At 38.2% G+C, this 17048-nt stretch overlaps 2 protein-coding genes across 2 annotated transcripts in view; one reads left to right on the forward strand and one right to left on the reverse strand.

Annotated features, from left to right (window-relative positions):
- LOC105811445 (olfactory receptor 51A4-like) overlaps window positions 1-2374 on the reverse strand; it is an 8503-nt gene extending 6129 nt beyond the window's left edge. Inside the window, 1 exon segment of the mRNA XM_012645639.1 lies at window positions 2355-2374. Coding sequence (XP_012501093.1) covers window positions 2355-2374 — 20 coding nt within the window.
- Window positions 2375-7967: 5593 nt separating this feature from the next.
- MMP26 (matrix metallopeptidase 26) lies at window positions 7968-15318 on the forward strand. The gene is given in 5 exon segments (XM_012645547.1): window positions 7968-8006; window positions 12043-12135; window positions 13471-13691; window positions 14404-14552; window positions 15164-15318. Coding segments are annotated over 5 exon segments (657 nt in total).
- Window positions 15319-17048: the final 1730 nt, after the last annotated feature.

The raw sequence follows: 17048 nt of genomic DNA on the forward strand, positions 1-17048 counted from the left end.
TAAATGTAAGGAATGAAACAATAAGAACGGTAGAAGAAAATGTTGTAAAAACTCTTCTAGATTAAAAAAAAAATGGGATAAAATTTTCAACTGGCACATTATTTACTCTTCATTATAAACCTTTACTTTTCCTGAATCACAAAAAAAAAAAAAGATAGCATCTCATTCTTTAGAAAATTCTATGCTTCTCTGGAAAAAACTATTTTACTTTGCTTTAAAGGGGGTCATGTTTCAAGAATCCAGAGGAAAACAGAACACTGCACAGGAGATTTTGTAGTATTCTGTCTTTAGCTCAGAAGGGTCTACTCAATTAAGTTCTCTAGTTTGCAAAAATGCAAAAAAAAGAAAAGCAAAAAAACAGGAAATTAAAGTCCGCCTTTAAGGATCTTTAAAGAATGAAGTTAAAATAAAGTTCAATATTTATATGGGAGTTGTTATATAAGCTTTAAATAAGATTGTATCATGCTCTTTATATTGATGGGCGTGAAAGGAGTGGCCTTGAGGAAATAACAGGAAAATATCTAATTCCCCAATTTTCTAATAATAGCTAAAGATCAATACCGTGAGCTCTCTTTCTCTTTCTCTCCCAGGCACCCTGCAGGGACTCTGTTTTCACAAACATCTGAAAGGAGCCCAACAGACAAAAAGGAAATATAAATCACTCTCTTTACATTTGCCAGAAACTGCTCTTAGAATTTGTTCTGCAGCTTCAAGGTGTTCCTGAGAAGCACCTGGAGGGACAGCAGGGGAGCAAACTCCAGGCCTCCGTTTCCTGCCCAAAACCACATCCCAGGGACAAAATCACATCCCCTGTGATAAGTCTGACTACATTTCAGAGAAAACCAAGTTTCCAGGAAGAGAGAAAGATGCACAGCCTGACACCTCACAGCTGCCTGCTAATTACTCCTGCTTCTGTTTCAACTGACAGCAATCACTATTTTTTTCTTTCTCTTTGTGGCCATAAAATCAACAAGCCTCTTGTCCTCACTGCTGGCACCCACTTCTCTTTTTTTGGGATGCTACACCATCTCCCTGCTCTCCCTCTTTCTTTTCTCTCTCTCTCTCACTCTCTCATTCTCTCTCTCCTCTAAGAAGATAAAATAAACATTTTTAACTTTTATATATCTTAATCTCTGCATGAGCACCTACCAGGCTTTCCATCCTAACAGGTACTGTGTTACTTAATGTTGGCGGGATGATGTTATGAAGACTGTTTGAACTCTTGAGTATATTCTGAGATGGAAGCAACTACTGAACACTAAAATTGTAACATCTTATTGGGCATAAGACTCCCATCTTAATTTTGTTGATTGATTAGATCTATAATTGGACCATCAGGTTTTTAGGAACTTACCAAGATCTGTCTTAGTTGGTCCACACTTCAAGGTCAGAAAGAGATGAACCCAGGATGAAGTCACCCCAATCCCATCTCTTAGGTGCACATATTGATAATGACGGTCTGTTTCTAGACCTTCTACCCTGTAGAAGTAGAACAAGTAGAACAAAGGCCTCTAGGGACTACAACTCAGGAAGCTAAACCCAGAGGGACTAAAAGGCCCACAGGTCTTTTACACAGATGAGTGCTTAAATTAGTCTATATACAAAAAGAATTCAGCTGAACTCCTGTTATGCATATAAAGCAGCTGTCCATGATTAATACCCCTATGAGTCCTTCCCTCACCTATTCAAGAGAATTGATCTTTCACCTGAAGTTTCACATTCTTCTAGAGAAGTGGTGACATTTTACTTTTTTGGTCATTCTGCTTGTGCCACTATAATTGAGTTTTCAATTGTTGATAAATACAATTTTTACCTCATAAAATGAGAGCTGTTAGTCTTCTTTTAATGTTCATGAACACTTGAAATTCTTTTTAGAGGTTAGTGTCTGTATATCCTTTGTCCATTTTTTTTTAATTTAATAGTTTGTGGTAATGTTTTTAATAGTAAATAAATTAGTCTTTTATTGTGATGTAATTTATGAAGAATTTTTCTCCTGTGTCACTCACATATGTCTTTGATAAAGATGTTTTGTAGGTTGGGTTCTTTTTGAATTAAACCTTGAGGTGAACATTTGTGTGCATTGAGTGTTCTCAGGTTAATCAGTTATGGGAAAAGAAGGATGTAGAATTAGCAGAGAGAGAAGTTGAACTCCATTCTGTTGTAACAAAGGCTACATTCAATCCTTCAGAGACTTCTGGGGCCAAGATCACTCCAACTCAGAATTGTGCTGAATTGAAGGAAAGTTTCTGATCCTTTTTAACCACCTACGGACTGGTCATCTGATGTAGTCTTCCCATAGGGAGGAGTCATGACCTTGGGTAAAGTGGCTCCTGTTAGGGTGGCGATTGCAGTGCATGCTGAGTTTGAGAAACATTTCTCCAGACAGAGATTAGAATAGAAAGAAAAGGTTCATTTACTTTTCCCTGGGAGAAGGAAAAAGGACCAGCACAAAGGTGGAAAGAGAAAGACTGTGCTGGCCCCAAAAACCAGCTATCAGGGCCTTTTAAAGAGGTTATAAAAATGCTGCATCAGCTCCTTTCTTTCTTGTTGGTGGCAGGCAGATAACAAAATTGGCAGGATGTCAAAGTCCCAGAGTTGGTTTTCTGCCTTTCCTTGGAGAAGGGATTATCAACAGGAGATGTGAATCTGTCCTTGAGATATGGTCTAGGCTATAGCTCTTTGTTCTTCTGCTGTTTACTCAGGAACTCTGTAAAAGCAGATTCTCAAAAAAATAATTTTGCAAGACAGAGATTTACATATCTTTTTCATTCATTCAGCTCTTTTCAGAAGTTTTGCAAAACAGCATTCCTGCAGGGTACCTGTTAGTGAGATAACTCATAGGACTGATCTTTAACTATTACTGGGGAAATTGTGGCATTAGGCATTTTTCTGTTATATTTGCAAGGCTGCCCCTTTCAGCTCCATTCAGAAAACAGAAATTCTTAAGAAGGACACAAATGAGACCTGTCAGCTATAACGCTCTCACTAGAGGAACAGGTGCTTTAGGCCTGACAGGACAAGGAGATCTGGGTGATGCATCACAACGTGAACTACAATTCAATCACTGCATGCTTGGATCCAAATACGTCAGTAACCAAGTCTGGAAGAAGCTTTTTCAGAATTCATATTGGCCTTTTTTTATCCATTGGAAAGTGACAAGCAGTTGGTTACTGGGATTATTTAACTATACTGCAGCTGTCCTGAGCCTCTAACTATTGCTAATATATATTAGCTCTCTCCTCTACTACCCATTTTAAATTTCTTTCCTTCTTAGCTAGTATTTCATCTTTGGGCATCATAAACTTCTCAGGCTGTGGCTTTTGCATTTGTTTGTGTACTATCAAAACAGGTCAAGAAGTGTCGAGAGATGCCCAAGGATCTCCTAATGGCAAGCACATTCTCACTTGGCCACATTGACTAGCAGCACTTCTAACTTCTTTTGATTATTAGAGTTAATTCATTACTTTTCATTGCTTGCTGGTATCTTAAAATGACATGGTGGCATCTCTAGTTGAAAGTTTTGTGAACTATATGTCATTTTGTATAATGTTTTTACCTTTGGAACCGAGACCTCTAAACCAACAGCACCCAGCATAGTCTGAATAAAAACAAAGATTGTTTGCGTGAGTAACTAGAAGTCATGTTTAGCAATGACAACACTATATTCACCACCATATTCATGTTTTCTCCCTGTTGAAGACGAATAACTCAAGGGATATTGATTTAGGTTTATACTGTGTCCTGTAGGATATTGCCACATCTCTCAGGTATCATCACTGAGCTGATACTTCGGCTTTAACAGGACATTCCATAACTCTGTCAGACCAGCAACATCTTGGTAGTGCAGTCTGAGAAAGAACAAGAGAATCATATTGTTAGGGTCCCACCTACTTGACTTTCTTTACTGAAACGTGTATTCCTTGGTTGGATTCCAGGTTGTATGGGATTCTGTGTCAGTGTCAGTGATGCTCTGTGGAGACATAATTGACAATTGGAAATGAGTCTTGGGCAATTATAAGCCAGGTGTCAAAGCCAGAGTCCTCTTAGTTACAAACTAAGCTCTCACCTCCTCCAGCAGAGAGCAGAGAAAGGAAGCGATCAATATCAGAACTGACTTGTCGGGAATGAACTTTAGACATAGTTAAACGTCCAGCCAAGACAGATTATGCCAAGATCAAAGTCTTAATAGAGAAAACCTAGGGCCATAATACATGGGCAGAGAAATCTTGATGGATAGACACAAGAATTCTGACTTCCCCAGACTCTTCTGAAACTTCCGATTATGCAGAAGTAGCCTATTCTTCCTTACTGAGAAGTAGAATCTACACTATTCCCCTGTTCTGGGAATTAATGCAGAGATCTCAGTACTTCAAGGCAAGATGTGTCCCTCTTAGGACTACCCCTCACCTACTTTTCTGCCACATGGTCTAAAACTGGGGATAATTTGCCGCATAACCAGAAGGTGAGGTATGGAGTCCGATTAGAGAAAAAAGGGACTATACCCAAATGGAACTGCGAGAACAAGCTAACATCCACGAGCAAGATACATCAAAGTAAGCATGATACTAGACGCTGAGCATGCTCAGTTCAAGGGACTGGAAAACAAAACCCAGTAGAAAAGAGTATATTACTTGCAATATACTTGTAATATAGTGCTTTATATCCAGCTAAGATCTGAGGACATGGATAAATATTTTACTAAACTGTTTCCAGAAGCATATAAACAGCGATGGCTCATACTGAATAAAAAAAAAGAGATATAATAATGGCAGATGATAGAGGAAGAAATTAAAATGTTCTTTGAGGTTTTTCCATATTAATTTCCATAGAGGTTGCATTAGTTTGCAGTCCCATCAGCAGTGTAAGAATACTCACTATTAAATTGGTACTAATTGATGAATACTTATGTATACATATGAAAGTAACATTCATAGGGCATCAAGCAGGTGGGAGGGGAGAGGAGGAGAAATAAATACGGTGCACAAAGTCTGGGGGTTGGGCATGGTTGTATGTCTGAGTCGGGCGGTGCAAAGGCAATATATGTAATCAAAACATTTATACCATGTAATATTCTGAAATAAAATAAATAAATAAATCAATAAAATAAAGCAGTTAAGCAATTAAAAAAATAAATTAAAAGGTTCATGGAGTGAGTGTGCTGGAATGAATAGACTAGGTACAGCCAGAATATCTGCCAGGTAATTATGTGTTTGGAGACACCTGGAGGACACACTACTTCCTAAACCTAAGGAATTTGCTGGTGAGAGAAGCACCAGATTAGCTGAGAAGTTCAATGGTGATTTTCTTCTGTAAACCAGAGTTGCTGTAAGGAAAGGCTGGCTGATCCATTAATTCCTCATGAACGGCAATGTGGAAGATAGAACCTTGAAACTATAGAGATCAGAGGATTTCACAATCAGAATAAATGAAAAGATTGGAATAGCAGAAAGGAGGACTGAGCCACATCTTGTGAAAATAGTTAACATTTTATGGAAATAGTTAATATTTTATATCATCCAAAGGGACAAAATAATTGGTAATTAAAATGATGCTTCTTAGCTTGAATCCACAAAATAAATAAAAGATGGGTAACCATGAAGCTGAGAGCAGTTGACCACTAAGAATTCACAAGCCTTTGCCCAGTTTCCATGCCTGAGTTGGTTTCAGACTCCAAACCAAATGATTGAACAAGTGAACAGATTTCCAGGTAGAAGGTTCTTTTAACACCGTGGTACTTATACACAGTTCCATAGTACTAATTTATCTATCCTTCCCCAAAGGGACTGATGATCATTTGCTTGAGTAACTGCACATTGGTGAAAAATGAATATCCTGACATTTTTAGGACTGTTGCATATGGGATCTTAACTGAGATGGATATCTGGAATGTATAGTTGGGACTGATGTGTTTGGTAATACCTCAACCCCTACAGTTATGTCTTTGATTTAAAGAATAAGAGCTTTTACAATGAGGAAGGCCAAGTGGAAGTCTAGGAAACTGTCTCCAGATTCCTGGGGCTAATAAATCGATTCTAAAACAATACCACACCTCAAAGTCATTGATGGAAATTAACATCACTGTCCCTACCATATCTCCTTTTAATTCACCTTCATCATCTCTGCAAACTTTAGTCAGGCCTTGGAGAATGATTATAGATTGCTTGAAGCTCAACAAAGTAGTAGCAGCAAACACTGGACAGATGGTGCCTTATGTTAATTAGCCCTAAGTACATGATTTGAAGGTATTTATTTGTTAAATACTTTTATTCTATCCCAATAACAAAAAAAAAATGAAATAAAAATAGAAACAATTCACATTACTATGGAATAAAGAGTAATTCATCTTTAGAATTTTGCTTCAGTGCTATGTTAATTCTCCCACCCTCTGTCATAAAACAACCTAATGTATTAGAGGTTCAATACTTGTGAAAGAAAAGAGGAGGAAGCAGAATTTGTTAGAAGGAAAGGTAAAATTGCAATATAGCTCCAATAAAACTTTTGTCAATACAGGCGAGGGCTCTGAACTGACTACTGCCATTAGAATGAACCTCTGATATAATTCCATGACCTGGCTTTTCTGCTTGTGAAACAGGAGCTTTTCCTTTGCCTGGGGATAAGGGTCAATTACCCCTGATAATATGGTACATCCCCTTCTTGCATTTGCCTTTTGGTTTCTCAGTACAAGGACACCAAAATTGCCAGATGATAGCTGCAATTTCCCTGTGAAAAAGTGTACCTCCTTTGGGGACCAGTGAATTTAATTCTGCAGAGTCCACAGTTGTTAGGACAGAAGGCACAACATCTCCTGTGACCCATGTATTCCTTCTTTGGGGTAACAGTACGCATGAAGGTCTTTGATGCAATATGTATATTGAACACTTGACAAAATTTTTGTAAGCAAAGAGCAAAATCTAGGGATGGAAAACATAAAAGAAACCATAGAAGGCAAAAGATTACAAAACAATATAAGGAGGTCACTAAGGCAAGATAATGCAAAGGTAAAAGTAAACTAAAAAAAAAAAAAAAAAGAAGAAAGAAAATACTACAAATTGTACGAAGAAAATACACATACAATTATTTTGTACTATTTATATCCCCATAGTAACAGAATTATAAATATTGTTTGTTGATTTTCAAGTTTTAAAGAAAAAGTTTGAGAGGTTTATCTGTAATGACAAAAAAAATAAACAATTTTAAAATATAGTCAGTTGAAGGAAATGTTTGTAGACACAAATATCCTCATTTTACTAAGTGAAAAATCAAGAGGTATTGCTTACATTTGTTTTAATGAGAAGTATAATTATAACTATATTGTTTAAATGTTTAGCATAGTCAATGGAGAAACTAAAATAATGATATAAACATATTAAGAAGGATAAGATAGAAAAAAGGGGTTTCAGTTCAGGTGAATTCTTATTTATTATAAGTAAATAGATATTGTCTAAAACTGCAAATCAAGAAATAACAACATAAACATATTATTTAGCTAACTGGATGTTATTACTAGAAAAGTTTGGGTTCCTGTTTCTCATAGTTTTGAATTTTAAAATAAAATATAAAAGCTGGCATCCCTTCTTAAAACATTCTGGTTAAATTTATAGCTCCTACATTCCCTACATTCCCAACACCCTCCATCTCATGACGACTCAAAGAGTATGATGTTTAGACCAGCGGCATTGGCACCACTTAGAAGCTTGTTGGGAATTCAGAATATTAGGCCCATCCAAGAACTATGGAACAGAAACTGTATTTTTATCCATATTCCCAGGTGATTCATAGGCATATTACGTTTTGAAAACACTGTCATACTTCAAACACATACTTCCCCTTCTCTGCAGCTGAATCATTAATAAGTCTATCATTTGCTTTCTTAGTTAAGACCGCTCTCAGCACTCAGCATTCATTTATTTGAATGCTGGGTCAGACTCACAGGTGACTGCTCACCTGAGTCTACCCTCTCAGAATGCATGGCGCACCCTGGAAGTTCCAGAAGCAGCGTCAAAGGGGTATGTGGCACCTGGAGAGATGGAGCAGTTTCATGAAAAGTGCTGGTCCAGTCCAGCGATTGAAGGATCTGACTTCACAGTAAAGCACTCTTTGTTCATAACTTCTGTGTATTGCCTTGAGCATTGTGACTGTCCAAATGAAAGCCGAATGACGTCAAAACTTTATTTCCCTAACTACAAGATGAGTATGATAAAACACCTACTTCACAGTTGGTTGTGTTGATGAAGAAAGATAGTGCACTCCTGACACAATATGTGCTCAATAAACTATTATAAAGATAACCTGACCTGTGTAAAGAGATTTTTCTGAATTATATGTTCACGTTTACAAATAGCAAAATAAATAGTCATAAAAAATTCACTTCCAGTCTCACTAGATTCTATGAGATTCTTTTACTGAACACTTATATTCATCTAATGAATAATGAGTCCCTTCTAGGTTCCAAAGACTGAACTACACATATTAATGTAAATTGAAGAACTCTATCATTAATGAATCTACAGTGTAGTGTACGGGCCTGTAAACATAGAAGGGCTCTTTATTTTTTAAATTTATTTTTAATTGAAAAATATAATTTTTATATATTTTATTGTGCACAACAGGATATTTTGAAATTTTGGGTGAGTTTCATTTAATACCAATTCTGCACCAGAATTTCAAGAACAGGTCAGAGTTATTAAAGAGCTACACTCTGTGCTGATCTCTGATTGGGAGATTTCTAACCATCTTGAAGAAGTCTAGACTAGCTGGAGGAAGCTGAGCTCCAAGTGAAGCACAAGAGGGTAATGTGGACTCCAGGGACAGAGTAAAGAGAACTTAGCAGGAGAGGATGCAGGAGCACTTCAAGGATCCCTGATGATAGTGAGGGGTTTAGAAAGTGAGTTGTTCAGAGCACCTGAGAAGATGAAAGAGATGCAGGAAGTAGTTTTTTTCTTTTCTCTTCTTTCAGTGCTGCTATGGATTTTGAGTAACTTTCAACATTGTTTCTTTCATTGTGACTCCACTGAGCCTAGATTTTTGAATTCATTCAGGCTACAGGAACATCAATGGTAAGTTGATGGTATCAATGATGAAGGTCTTCCAGTAAAGACAAGCATCATGCCTTGTTGAATAAATAGTCTGGCTTAGCCAGACACAGACACAGATATTAATATTTTTACCATTTCCATGGAAAGGTTTGTGTATTTCATTTGCCTCAGTTTATTAAGCTTTGAATTGAGAATCTGATAAGGCCTATATCACTGTGACGTTTCACTGAACAAACTCATATCTTACAAAGTTGATGGAGGCTATCAGGAATAAACTGTCTCTATCCCATACCTGTCTAACAATAAATATCTCTGTTTCCTCTTAAATCCACCTTGGCTTTTTCAGATTTAGGGTATTCTTTTTATCCCCAAGTATCTCACAAGTACCTCTAGTCTTAACAACTCTTCTGGTAGATATTCCATTATTTACCCATATCTTTAGCATGTAACTTTCTTCTTTTAGAACATAAAATTGTTCATAGCACTCACAATAACATCAAGAACACTATTGTCTGTCTACTCCTCTGGCCACACACATTACCGTTTATATTATAATCCTATGTTCCTCATGGAGAAATGGGTATAGTTTTTGGTACCTTATTGATCCATATTTTTTTTCTTTATCCATTTAAATTTTATTTATTTTTATAGAAGTATAATGGTAAAATGCACAGGCCTTCAGTGTATGGTTTAGCGAGTTTTGAAAAGCGAATATGTCTGTATTACCCAGACTCCGGTCAGAAATAGACGATGTCATCCCCTGAGCAATTTCCGTTGTGCTCCTTTACGAACAATCCCCTCCACGACAGAGGCAACCACGATGCTGGTTCCTTTCTGTAAATCAGTTTAACCTGTTCTTGAGATTCACGTAAATGCAATCGTATAGTAGTACCACAGTTTGGTGGTTTGCTGTCTCACATCTCACATCTTTCATTCAACATGTGGTTCAGTAATTTGCTCCCTGGTGCTGCTGAGCGTAGTCATCTCTCTCTCTCTCTCTTTCTCTCTCTCTCTCTATGTCTGTCTGCCATCTATCTGATGACCTACCTATACATATGTATCATGTTATTTACTGCTATTAATGGAATATTTGGGTATTAGATTTGAAGCTAATTTTCTCTCTTCATTGATTGTGTGATTTTGATATGTTTTGTGTCCTCTTTGAGTCTCATTTTTAACCTATAAAATTGTTAATACTGTATTTTAATCTTTACCAAAGGCATAATACAACATAATTATTTCATAATAGGCCTCTAATAACTGTATTTTTTTTTTTACAAATTCCCTCATGATCTTTAGTTTCCATCCTTAATACCTGCTGCTTATTTTTCCATTTTCACTGTAGGTCCATGGCCAGAACTCTGGCTTCTGTCTCTACTTGTCAGGAAGATAAAATAAAATTGTGAACCTGGTCTTATGCCAAGATCACAGCTGGGACAGTCCCCACTTCCTCTCTTTCACCACTCCCCAATGCCAAATATTGCTGCAGCAAGGAAGCCTCAGTGAGATGTTGCACAGGCCTGAGGAGCACAGGCCTGGGGACATGGAAGAGAGGGCCGTGATTCTCCATAGGAGGCACTGACGGAAGTTGCATTACCACGGAAGAGCCATGTGGGTTTTCAAGACATAGTAGAAGGCAAACCAATTTGATTTATTGAGACTGTTTGCAGAGACAACAAGGCCCAGTGTTATCACGCTTAAGGAATAGGGGCCTCTGGAAGAGGGAGAAAAAATTATTAAGGTCAATCCAGTAATTGATCAGTTGACATGCAGTTGGGAATCTAGAAGTTTTGGGGTGAGTCAAAAGTAATGAACATCCTGCCTAGAATTAGCCATGGGATTTCCACTCTTTACACAGTCACTGCTTCCCGATTGGCTTCTTCAGAGGAGCTGGCATTGATAAGAGGGAGGGAAGCACAGTGCCGTGACTAACCATGTCCTCTGAGGACTCGTGTAGCAGGTGTCCCTGTGGTTGCTGGAGGACGGGCTCCTGGAGGGTAAGAAATGGAACCCCATCTATTCCCTCTGTGTCCTCTTTATGGGAGAGGCCATTTCAGGTCTGGGCACCTGGAAGGTGCGCCATAAAGACTGGTGTTTGATTCACTTTTTCTTATTATCTCCAAGTCTTTGTCTCTGTTTCATTTCTGGGTCTGTGTGAATGCAATAACAATTACAAAGCAGCTCCTACTAATTGTGACTTCCTGTGTGCCAGGACCAGTTCAATCTCCTCTACTACCATATTATGTGAATAGCATTAGTTTCCCTAATTTGCAGAGAAGGAGACAGACACTGTGTTATTCAATAACTTGCTTAAAGCAGAACAGCTTTTAAGTAGTGGAATTAAGATCCATTCCCAGATTTATGTGATTTCTAAAGCTATGAAATGAAACCTTTTCCTGTGAATATTATATATGTCAATTTTTTATCAATGATTTATTTTCTACAACATATAACTATTAACTACCTTTTTCTGTGTGTTCCTAAATCTCTTCTGTGTGGGTCTTGAGATTTTTCACGTGCTGATCTGGGTCTTCATTACAGTGGACACTATTTCCTTCTTCAATTTCACCCTTTCTCTTCTCTTTAGCTTCTGGAGCAAGATCGCATTTGTCTCTGATCAGTAAAGGGATTATTCTATAGATACAGTTGTAATGAATTGTTCGTATACTTCCTACTTCTTGTTTCCTTTCCCCATTTTTAAACAATGATGTCCCTTATATCCTGAAACTTACCTGTATTTCCTCAACTAAGTTTATAGTCTGGGATTCTGAGTGCCTTCAGGTGTGAAATGAGCATAAAAATAAATCCCATGGCTGCCGTCATTGTCAAGACCTGCTGGTCACTCTGCCCTCACCAGGTATGGGCAATGACAGCACTCACTGATGCAAAGAAAGGGCAAACTAGTGACATGAGTCACTGGACGCTGCTGGCACAGCTATAAAGGCCTGGTGTCCCGTGTGGGCTGCATGAATTCAGGCAGTAGGAGAAATGAGCATTTGCCATGTAGCCTGCCACCTTGGCAGTCACTATCTTCCTGCCCTGTTGTCTGACCCTTCCAGTGCTCCCTGCTACAGACCTTGAAGGATGGGATTTTGTCAAGGTAGGTACACTGATCACGCCTGCATTATTACATTGCGACTTTTGTGGGCTCTTCTTCCGTGTGTGTTTGTGTGTATGTGTGTGTGTGTGTGTATATGAATGCACGACATAACTAAATATATTAGCGTTACATATGAAAACATTTTCTTCAATCTATGAGTTCATTTTTTTTCTTCAATTTAAAAAAAATTAAAGGATTTTCATGGCCCCTAAAAGTATTTTGGGCTCTAGGGACTATGCCTTTTATGCCTAATGAATAATTCAGACCCTTTGCTCATCTCCCAAACTCTTAGTCTTCCATATGACATATGGTGAATACTCCAGTATATGTATCTCTGAGCCTGTTAGCTGGTAAGAGATCAGGGGAAGTAATTCAAATGAACTAATATGCCCTTCATATTGATGGAGAAATCTCCCAATCTGTTTAAAACACATGGCAACTCCTCAAGAAACTATGGATTTGCTCCAAACCTTTTGAGTATCAAAAATACTTAAAAATCCTTATAACTGGTTTCAGTCATATATTTTGTAATTCCTCAGGGACCTAGACCAACTTCATGCTAATACTTAGCCCGGAAAAATAAAGTAAGTTATTTGCTTCTGAGAGACCAGTTTAGCTGATAATAAAATAAAGGCAAATGTAGTCTTATACAATATGCAAAAATTAACCAAGGGGTTTACATCAAGTTGCATATGACATCAGCTTTGCCCTTAAAGTACTTTGAGTATAGGTAGGGTTCAAATATAGATAGAGAAAAACTGATTATTATGCAAGGTGCTATTTTTTTTACAGAAGTTGAGATTTGGCACACTGGACGGGCAAAAAAAAATCAGTGGAGATAAAGAATAGGTACAGGATGGACTCTTAAAAGTATTTTAATGGAATGGAAGGTATAGATGCAAATGGATTGGGTAACACAAAAATCGGACAAACTATAAGTCCTCCTAAGTCACTGATTTTGTCCTGACTGAGAAACCCTCAGTCAGTCAGAAAGACCAGAGGCCATCTTTCCTGAGCAATTCCCAGGGAATACCTTCAGGGCCTTTATACTGGGGATTCTCTATCCTGAAACTTGGATGCTTTATTTTTAGAAAAAATTTTACAGCTTATCTACATCACTTTTATTCTGTTACCTGGACTTAATATCATCTCACCAGTGACACAGAAAATCAGGGATGGTTTCCATTATTGGACTGTGAACAGAAGCTTTAACAAGGACAGATAGACAAAGCAACATCATCTGAGACTCTCAGAGAAGGCTGTGCTCTGGGTAACTCATGCTGTGGGTCTGCCCTATTGTCTCTAAGTACTCATCCTTCCTAAACTTTCACCCAGGACTATTTCCAACAATTCTTCCTGACCAAGAAGGAGTCGCCATGCCTTACCCAAGAGAAACAGACACAGTTCCTGCAATAGTTCCAACCAAATGGGACAGGCCTACTAGATAAGCAGATGTATACTATGCTACAGCAGCCCCGCGATGGGGTACCTGCTGGGGGTAACTCCTCCATCTCCTCAGGAGGGTCCAAATGGTATAAGTACACTCTGACCTACAGGTACTTATTATTAAGGCCTGGATGAAGTGTGGGGTGATTTATTTCAAAGGACTTTCCACAAGACCTTTCCTAGAGGCAAATCTGCAGTAGTCTTCTGCTTTCCCTGAAGTTTCTCCAAAGCCCAAAATCTCCTTCAGAGAAGGCAATTCTGCCATCTCATTCTAGCTTCTTCCAACCACAACTTCAGAAAATAGAGCCTAACCACTATCTTTTGGCGACAAACCCAATTCTTCCCTTAGTCAAATCTTTTCTTTCTTCTTTTTATTGTGTAGGTGTGTAGGCGTTTTTAGGATATAATTTTGAAAACTTACTCCCTGCCTAGGTCAATCTTCATATTGGAGACTTGAAATATATTGGAGACATCTAAAGCAAAACAATACTAAATTATGTAGAATGCTACACATTTCAATTTAGTTCACATTGATTGATTGATTGATTGCTTTTTTTTCCCCATTTACCATGCAGGGGTATGGTTCCCAGACTTTACTTGAGAATAATGTGGGGTATTTGTTACAATTTTTAGAAATCTATATTTGCATGTTTAATTCCTTAAGTTTCTGATTCAGTTCATCTGGGATTAGCTCAATTTGATAGAGGAGCAAAATGAGCTAAGCATATTAAGTGATTTTCCCTAAAGCAGAGTTATTCATTTTTAGAGCTAAAATAATTCCCATATCTCTGAACGATTTCATTTAGAAATTTCTTATCTCAGGATCATCAATTACCCAGATGCTATGAAGCCATTCACAGTGAGAGACATTATATATAATGCAGTTTCCATCTGGAGCAACGTGACTCCCCTGACCTTCCAGCAGGTACAGAGTAAAGATGTAGACATCAAAATTTCTTTCTGGAAATGGGGTAAGAAATTGACGTGGGAGAGGGGATGTCTTGCCTTGTATAGAGGACAAAGGGTCCCAGTGCATAAACACACCTCAGCCCACCTAGTTCAGCTTCTGAGAAAAAAAAAATCAGACAAAATCTTAATGAAAGCAAAGTCTATAACACAGGGAAGACATTTTTGGTACAGTGAAGCAATAGGTAGAGGAGGGGTGTTCATTGCAGTGTAAATAGGTAGGAAGATTGCACATTTTCCTTTTAAAAGGGCATTACAGAGCTCCCAAATCTGTTGAAATGCTATTCAAAGTTGATCCAATCTATTTATAAAAATTTGCAGAGTTTATGTTTTCTTTTCCTTTTCTCCCACCATTTTGGGAGAGGTTTTTGTGTCTAATGTGTAAACTTTACTCAGTGTCTGCCATCTGTCCTCATTTTATTTCACTCCAGAAGATAAGGAGTATCTAGATTTTTGGCTGCACCCTATTCCTTTAAATGTATAATGCCTTGTCCCTCTCACACACCCAACAGCAGCCCCTTGCACAGTATCCTAAGTCCCTGAGGCTTATTTAAGACAATTTTGGCCCTGTTTTCCCCCTTTTCCTCATTGTGATCACAGCTTCCTTCATCCACAGCCCATGGAGATGGTTGGCCCTTTGACGGGCCAAATGGAGTCTTAGGCCATGCCTTTTTCCCAAATTCTGGAGATCCAGGAGTTGTCCATTTTGACAAGGATGAACATTGGTCATCTTCAAACAGGGCTAAAGGCCTTGCCTGGTGGGAGTGCTAGAGCTCCCTGGGAACCTGGGGGTTGGTGTGGTCTCCCTTGGAGCCTCTGATGCAGCAAAAGGGTAGAGGGAAGGATTCAGAGTGCTCAGGGTGAAGTGGGAAGCTTTGGCTGAGGAATCAGGTTTTTTGGATGAGTCGGAGGAGGCGGGACCATTTGTGAACTCAGATGCTCCCATACATTGTCATATTGTGATTTTCTCTCTCCTTTATCTTTTTGTTTACATTTATCAGTCCCTCAATTCTCTCCATAAGTCTTGTTCATTTCCACTCTATCTGTCCAAGTATCTTGTCATTTTGTTTCCCACTTAGCCTCTTTCCCTGGTAGTACCTTTCCCTTGCCTTCTAACATTTGTTGTTTCCTTCTTTTCTTTTCCTTCTTTTTTCTTCTTTATTTTCCACAAGCGTTTTCCCTGTGCATAATTTTATACGTTTTTTTTTTATTTCAGCATATTATGGGGGTACAGATGTTTAGGTTACGTATGTTGCCCTTGCCCCCCGCCCTAAGTCCAAGTTTCAAACATGTCCATTCTTCGGGTGGTGTGCATTGCATTCTTTGTGTATGCATATACCTGTGCCCTCCTCCCTCCTCCCCCCTTCCCCATGCCCCCTCCCCCCTGCCCAACATCAATAGATGTTATTCTTATCTGTGCACTTATGTGTTGATCAGTTAATACCAATTTGATGGTGAGTACATGTGGTGCTTGTCTTTCCATTCTTGGGATACCTCACTTAGTAGAATGCATTCCAGCTCTATCCAGGAGTATACAAGAGGTGCTATATCACCATTGTTTCTTAAAGCTGAATAGTACTCCATGGTATACATATACCAGATTTTATTAATCCACTCATGTATTGATGGACGCTTGGGTTGTTTCCACATCTTTGCAATTGTGAATTGTGCTGCTATAAACATTCTGATGCAGGTGTCTTTTTCATAGAGCGACTTTTGTTCTTTGGGGTAGATGCCCAGTAATGAGATTGCTGGATCAAATGGAAGCTCTACTTGTATCTCTTTAAAGTATCTCCATATTGCTTTCCACAGAGGTTGCACTAGTTTGCAGTCCCACCAACAGTGCATGAGTGTTCCTATCTCTCCGCATCCACCCCAACATTTATTGTTTTGGGAATTTTTGATAAAGGCCAGTCTCGCTGGAGATAAGTGATATCTCATTGTGGTTTTAATTTGCATTTCCCTGATGATTAGAGATGTCGAGCATTTTTTCATATGTTTTTTGGCCATTATTCTGTCTTCTTTTGAAAAATTTCTGTTCATGTCCTTTGCTGACTTTTTGATAGGGTCGTTTGATTTTTTCTTGCTGATTTTCCCGAGTTCTAAGTAGATTCGGGTTATCAGCCCTTTATTGGATTTGTAGCATGCAAAAATTTTCTCCCATTCTGTAGGTTGTCTGTTTGCTATTGTGACAGTTTCTTTGGCTGTGCAGAAGCTTTTTAATTTGATCAGGTCCCATTTCTTTATTTTGGTTGTTGCTGTGATTGTCTTTGGGGTCTTCTTCATAAATTCTTTGCCTAGGCCAATGTCTAGAAGACCGACTCTTCATTCTATTGATTCTTTGTATTTTTTAATTTGTTTCAGTTTTGTTTAATTCTTTTCTATTCTTTGATATGTTTGTCTTCTGCTAACTTTTGGTTTGATTGGTTCTTTTTTTTGTAGTTCCATGAGGTGTAACATTGGGTAGTTAATTTGTGATCATTCTGTCTTTTTGATGTAAG

This window comes from Propithecus coquereli, unplaced genomic scaffold, assembly GCF_000956105.1.
Source record: "Propithecus coquereli isolate 6110/MARCELLA unplaced genomic scaffold, Pcoq_1.0 Scaffold235, whole genome shotgun sequence".
NCBI lineage: Eukaryota > Metazoa > Chordata > Mammalia > Primates > Indriidae > Propithecus > Propithecus coquereli.